The sequence below is a fragment of the Olea europaea genome, chromosome 13 (genome assembly GCF_002742605.1).
Source record: "Olea europaea var. sylvestris chromosome 13, O_europaea_v1, whole genome shotgun sequence".
Taxonomy (NCBI): Eukaryota; Viridiplantae; Streptophyta; class Magnoliopsida; order Lamiales; family Oleaceae; genus Olea; species Olea europaea.
The window spans coordinates 24,366,239-24,373,788 of NC_036249.1; the positions used below are offsets into that span (position 1 = coordinate 24,366,239).

Sequence of the window (7,550 nt, forward strand, 5' to 3'; positions counted from 1 at the left end):
TAAAAAAAAAAAAAGTCATAAAGTAGAATTATACGTGAATATGCCACAATATATATACGTATAATAAAACGAAGTCTGCAGGAAAGCGTGTGTCAAATGGATAAATTCATCGGAATCGAGATAATCAACGGAAAAATACAATTATGAATTTTTATTGTAATTTAAATTCAGATTATTTTTCAAATTAAGTCCAGTCAATAATTAGAATTGTTAATCTGATAATTAAGCTGAAGTTAAGAATAGATTTGGGAAAATTAATTGCAGCAGGTAATTATATTTATGAGAACGCATAAAATATCTGTACACGAACATTGATTACTCAGGAACAAGGTTTCGGATCCTATCGGATTCCGGAGTACCAAAAAAAAACCGTTCCGTTCGTTTCGTCAAAGTGACGTCATCACAACCGCTCCGCCACCATCAGCCGTTACTTAATTTATCACCGTTCAATGATCTTCAGCCTTACACATGACGGAAAGCCGGCTTTTCCGTGGCTGGAAGCCGGCGCGGCGGCGCTGCTGGTGGGAGGAGGGGCGAATCAACGTCGCCAAAGCCCTCTTTACTAAATCTCCTTCCACAGTACCTATCCTCACCAGAGAATTCGTCATGGCGGAACGGCGCATGTTCAACCGCATTGGAGACGACGCCGTTTGAGAATGAACTGAATTTTGGCTCGCGAATCCTTTGTGTAAGCTGCAACGGAACGAACCGGGATGGTTGGTTGGGGAGCACATACAGGTCCTCTTCTGGCCGGCTGCGACCCGAGGATTCTCCCGGCTCGACACGGAGATCGATTGGTTCGGGGAGGTGGTGAAACGAACGGAGCGGTTAGTATAGTTACGGATATTTACGCGGGTGGGTGAAGTAGGCCTCTGGAGAGAGCGGGCGGTGGTGAAGGTTGAAGAGGTGGTGGAAGCAAACGAGGATGAGCCGTAAGACGACGGCGCGTGTGAGGAGCGTGAGGGGTTGTTTTACCTTTCGTTTGTGACTTTTCTTTATAAGAAAGGTTTTGTATTAATTGCACTTGTGGCCCATAATTCTAGAGAAATATCATTGAAGAGTTCTTGTTTCAAAAATTGACTCCATACTTTTAGGGTGGTCCAAACTTGGTGGGTCCTACAATTTTGAGCAGGAACTTTCCTTGTTATACAAATCGTTTTACAAGTATAAGATATTATGCAGTTCTCTTTTGTCAAACGTGTAGAAGAAAGAAAAATATTATGTTGATTCAATTGCAACTTTAATATTCAACGAATCATTAAATTTACATTAATACTCTTGAAGTATTCCAAACTCGTGTCCATCAATCTAAGCCCCCGTTTGGCTCCCATTTTTGGAAAAATAAAAATGTGTGGAATAGTATTTTTGTGAAGAATGAGTGATTGAAAAATAATGAAAAAATTTCGATTTACGTGTAACATACTTTTATGAAAGATTGTGCTGTTGAAAATAGGAGAGAAGAAAATGTAATGGAATGAAATTTAATGGGTGCCAAAAGAGGACTAAATCAAAAAATTCAAACTATATTGAATTTGAAATATTTCAACACCAAAAATATATTAAGCAAATATAAGACACTAGATCAGGATGAACTAAATGAAAAATATGATATTTTAACCACGACAATTTTCTTTACTTTCTAAACTTTAAATTTCTTGGCTTGATTAATTATTCAGCAATGCTATTTAGTAGTGCTCATGATGTCCATCTAATGAATTAGTTGGATCGTTGTCACGTAGTCTAGTAAAACTCGAATGTATTTTAATTAATTGGACAACATGACAATCTCTACTTTCACATTAGATGGTGATCATGAGTAGAACTTATGCATATAATTATTTTTAATTATTACTGAAAACAATGTCAATGTGTTTAAAATAGAAAAGAAAAAAATAACATTGAAGGATGTAATTGAAACATTTGATAAACAAGAAGGGTATGAAACTGCAATTCTAGTTAAACTATAGTCGCGCATATTATCAACCACAGTTTTAACTTTGAAGATCCCGTGTGCTGTCCGCGTTTATATCAAAACGACAAACCGATGTGCCGTTTGATTAACGACTTTTGTAGTGGGCTAAATAGTTCACTGGTTTGCCACTACGCGATCTACTTTAGTGATACACTCCTCGTAGAATCCACGTATTGAGTTAGTACTATTTTATTTTAAGTGGGGGGTGTGCATGCACATGTGGGGTGTTGTCATATATATCCAAAGACAATGTGACACATCTAATTGATACCACTCTTTGGTTGTTATTTTATGAAATTTATTTTGCTAAATGTAAAATATTCGACTGGTATAGTGGATTGTGCAATACTAAATAAAAATAAAGAAAAGATCAAGATTTCGGTGTACTTTGTCCAGACTATTCAGTTCTATTATGATAAGGTGGATTATACGATATTAGAATAATGCACACTAAATACGTTTGAGAGTTTGACTCATGTTTTAGTTTGTTTATTTTCTACATGATTTATCTACGACCTCTACAGTTGTTTGCATCGCTCTGTCCATTTCAAACAAAAGCTATGATGAAAGATAGGATAGTTACTTCTTTTCCAAGCTGTATATTGTAAGAATGCAAAGTAAACCAAAGCTGAGCGACATTGCCCTGAATGGAGACATGTACTTTCTCCCATCGTCAGTGCAGATTTTCGTGTTCTGTGGCCATTCTTTTATGTGTTTTTGTTACAAGATAACCTGAATACGACATGGAAGGATGCTAGCGTTCTTTATATGTCTATCGATTTAGTGGTTGATCGCCTGATTACAATTTAAAAAAAAAAAAAGGATTCTTCATCATGTTACGTTGTAGTTGGGCTTGAAATGGTTTTGTTTAGTTACGAGTTAGGAAATTAATCGAAAAGAAAATAAGGATTAATTAGTTTAATCACAATCAAAGGATTTAATTAGTTTATTGCATGATTAGGATAATAAGTTGGGAGTTAGGAGGAGTGGTACCATGTTTGCATGAATGTGAATAGGTTAAAAGGAAATTAATCAAATAATTAATTAATTAATTGGATAGTAAAATGTGAGTGAATATATGTTGGGGGTTAATAAATAAGGGAAGAATACATAACTCAGGTCTTAACTATACCCCAATTCAATTTTAAGAAAAAAGTTTAAAAATCCCAAACTCAAGTGTTAATTAATAAATTTCATATATCTAATAAATATTAATCTCAATATCTCGACTTACTCCAATATCTCTCCAGTCCCTTTACAGACTCGCCCAGCTATGTTATTTGTATCCATTCGTCATAATCCCCTCTTGTAGCTATCGGCATCCACTCGATTCGATATCCTTGAATATTGTATTTCAAGGATAACGACTTGTTTGGATTTTAAATTTAGTAAAATATAGACAAGAATTGACAAATTATCTTATTGAGCTTCAATTTGAACAATTAGTTGGCATCAATGGAGTGTAAAATTTATTCAGATATTTGATTTATCATCAAATTCGATGTAAATTTGTGACGGTATGATTTAAACATGTAAATTTTTACCTGTGATGTTGATCCAATGGCTTGTTACTAGTTCTCTTAGATTTAAGGCCTTTGGAAATTTATCAGTCCTATTGATTCAATGGCATATGACCAAATCTCTTTAGATCAGTGAGTTGTAGATATTGATCTGTTACACATACAAAATGATATGTAACTTGTGAATTGTTACATATGACCTATAATGTACGAACTGTATTACTCTGACCTGTGAACTTGAATCTGTGACTTGTTATCAGTGCACAAAGACATGTGACATGTGAATGGTGATCTGTAACTTGTGAACTATAACCCGTGAATTGTGAACTATAACATGTGATCTGTGACAAGTGCACAAAGATATGAGGACATGTTATCAGTTCATATGTCATAGGTCATCGTGCAAAGGTCATAGATCAATGTTCACATGTTACAGATCAATGCTCACAAGCCACTGATTAAATAAATTGGTCACAAATAACTGATTTATGTTCACAAGCCACACTACATTTTATGAACATGTGACCATCGTCAACAATACCAACACTATTTGCAAACCACAATCACTCCACCACCATCGACACCATAACCACACCAACAATCAATAAAAACCAACAAAATAGAGGGAGAAGCAACGACTTTACTTATTACCACCAATCAACCCAAAATAAAATAAAATAATAATAAATAAAAAAAACACAACAATCAAAAGCCCAACACTCCTCAAATCAGAAGCCCAGAAAGTCAATGGCAACGGTATCAAATTGGAAGCCCAGCACTCGTGTGATCCTCCAATTTAATTCTGACAACCCATTTCTTCATGTTAAATTTCTTCTTCACACTTTTGTAGCTCCCATTTACTACCATCCTTTGCAATTTAGATTAGTAGTAAAGAATTGTTTTATGAAACCCATTCCCAAAATAGAGGTGCCGCTTGATACTTATCTCTGCAGCGAGGCTGAATTAAAGGCTGCACGGTGTTGGGTAGATCGTCATCGTCCATCGATTTGCCGTCCACAGACGTCCCCAATTTGATTGTATGTGGTATAGAGAAAGAGAAAGGAGATCAAGGAGAGACAAGATAAAGAGAGTTAAATAATAATATTATTAATATTAATAAGTTGAGTTATCACCCGATTTATGAATAAGTAGACCTTAAATCATGGAACAAAAATCTAACGTAACGGCCCAATCATTATCATATGTCAGGAAACGGGGATGGGGTAATTAAATTTCATTTTGACATCCTTGAACTTTTAATAAAATGTCAAGTGGGTTGCTAAATTTTATTTTGTTTCAATTAAGTAATTAATTTCAATTTAATACCAAATTCACGACTCTATTCAATTTCATCATTTACCGTCCTGCAAATTAACGAAAATTGTTTAGTTGACCACCATGCCATGAAGTCTGTAACCGATCTTCTACATTATTAAAATGTAGCACCCTAAATACGATAACAGTAATAATGAATTTAGATTACAAAGTTAAATACATGTTTTTTCATATAATAATTTTATGACATGATATAGTGGTATGTTGGTATGCCCTGCAGTGATTCCGTTGAAGATACATTAAGGGTGTGTTTGATTACATTTCTTTTCCATGGAAAATATTAATTTTCCACTCAAATTCCTACTTAGAGTGTTTGATTGCTATTTTTTTTTCCATGGAAATCATTTTTCAACTTTTGAAAATATGCCTAATTTTCCTTGTTTTTAAGGATAACATTTTCCTTGGGTAGAGGTGGTTTTTATTTTCTACAAAAGATGAAAAATATTTTTTTTTCTAGATGATATTTTCCATGTCAATCAAACACACTCTAAGATATGATTTTTGTATGCACTTTTAATGAACGTGAAGAAGTGATGAAATTTGAAATTGAAATTTACCTAAGTTGGTCTTAGTTACTTATTTCTACTTATTTTCGAAACCGTAATTTGATTTTCGAAGAATGATGACAATTTCCACTTTAGGTCGGTGGGTACCACTAGCGAGATTATGGTAGAATAAATATCAAACCTAATGGTTCGGTTACTCACAATAAGAGGGGATATAACTAAACAAGACAACTTGGACTATGTGAGATATGGAGAACCTGCATGAACAAATCGATTCAATTGGTATTTTTGTGTACCTTCTTATTCTACAAAAATAGAAAATTAGGCAAATACTTTCTAAACATATGTGATATAGGTTGGTAGAGGAAACCACCATCGACGGCAAGCAAGATGGATCACAGCACTTCGACGCGAGGTCGTTGACCCCCTAGGGGCGCTCTACCACTACTTTCAGGGGGCGCTCTACCACTACGCGAGGTCGTCGACCCCCCTAGGGGCGCTCTACCACTACGCGAGGATGACGACCTTCTAGAGGCGCTCTACCACTATGCAAGGTCTACAACTGGCATGAGACTGCCTATCCAAACACTTAACCATAAAACTCCTAGTGAATTAACTAGGTTCCATGGCCGCTAATACGGAAATAATCTCCAGGCGGGAAACTAGAGACCCCCACTCAGAACGTGGGCATAGTGGGAACACCAACGTGGGACACGTGGCACCACATCCATCCAGCAGTTATCCGGCCCCTAATGTCTATAAATACCTCCGGACGCGACACAGGTAGAAGGCTCTCTCTCTCTCTCTCTATCTCTCTTTTTCACCATTAGAATTCCAATCACATTTTCCAAGCCTATAAACTAATTCTCACACCGGAGGTAAAACGGGAGAGGAAGCCCCGCCTTCATTTTTCAGGTCATATATACTGGACGGAGTAGACGAAACGCCGAGCACTACCAGGCAAATAGGAGGGTGTCGATCCACCACCATCTCATTGGCGCCATCTGTGGGAAACTATTTGAACTAAAAAGCCATGTCAAGAAGACGAACAAGGAGTGATACTCACCTGGTCGGGAATACGGCGGAGTCGGAGTCAGTTGCAAGGGGACGTGAGCCGCCGCCGCCCCCGCAGTATGTGACGCAGAGTCAATTCAGCGCTTTGGAGACTCAGTTGGCAGCAATGATGACACTCCTACAGGACTAGTTGCAGAGAGCCACTGTCTCTCCATTGAGCCCGACGGAAATGACGAGCCAGCAACCGGCTCAAGTGCCACCAGCGGTTGTCCCGCCCATCTCTCGCCGGGGGGTGGGAGATGCGGGAGCCCCAAAGATCGAAGCTCAACAGCCCCCGCAAACCATGATAGACCTGGAACAAAAGATGGAGGAAATCATGGCCCAGGAGATAGATGATGCCTTGTCCAAGAGAAAGGATAGGCAGAGACAGATGGTTTTAGAGGAAGACCCGTCCGCACCGAAAATCATGGCTGTCCCCTTGCCTAAAGGTTTCAAACAGCCCATGATAGAAGCATATGACGGAGTCACGGACCCGCTTGACCACTTGCGAACCTTCGTAGATCTGATGAGACTTTATGCCGCCCTGGACGCGGTGATGTGCCAATCTTGTCCCCCCACACTCAGGAGGGAGGCTAGGGACTGGGTAGCGACCTTGGCCCCGCGGTCTATCAAGTCATTTGATGAGCTCTCCAGGAGTTTTGTAGCTTACTTCCTAAGCAGCAAGAGAAAGAGAAAGACAGCTATTAGGTTGATGCAGGTTGTACAGGACAAGGACGAGTCATTGCAGGAATACTTATCTAGGTTCAGCCGGGCAACTCTTGGCATAAGAGACCTACAAATGTCCGTAGTGGTTACCGCCTTGATGAATGGAACGCGAAATCGGGCCTTTAAGATGTCACTCTCCAAGAACCCCCCCAGAATCGATGCATGACCTATTGAAGAAGGAAGACAAGTATGTCGATGCGGAGGAAACAGAGAAGATAACTAAAAATCTCAGGGATGGAAGGGAGGCGGAAGTTCATAAGCGAAAAGCATATGACGAACAAAAGCATACTGATAAGAACAAGCCGAAGAATGAACGCATGAACAAAGGTTATGCCCAAGACCGGTCGGTCAGGCAGAAGCGAGAGGAGGTCAAGACACCCACCCCTTTGAACATTCCACGTACAAAGTTATTTATGGAGATACAGCACATGAAAGAGC

The 7,550-nt window shown here is 38.6% G+C and overlaps 1 protein-coding gene across 1 annotated transcript; it reads right to left on the bottom strand.

Annotated features, from left to right (window-relative positions):
- Window positions 1–244: 244 nt before the first annotated feature.
- LOC111407971 lies at window positions 245–965 on the bottom strand. The gene has a single exon (XM_023037704.1). It carries the CDS (start codon window positions 732–734, stop codon window positions 447–449), a length of 288 nt encoding a protein of 95 aa, XP_022893472.1. The 5' UTR covers window positions 735–965; the 3' UTR covers window positions 245–446.
- Between the last annotated feature and the right edge of the window lie 6,585 nt (window positions 966–7,550).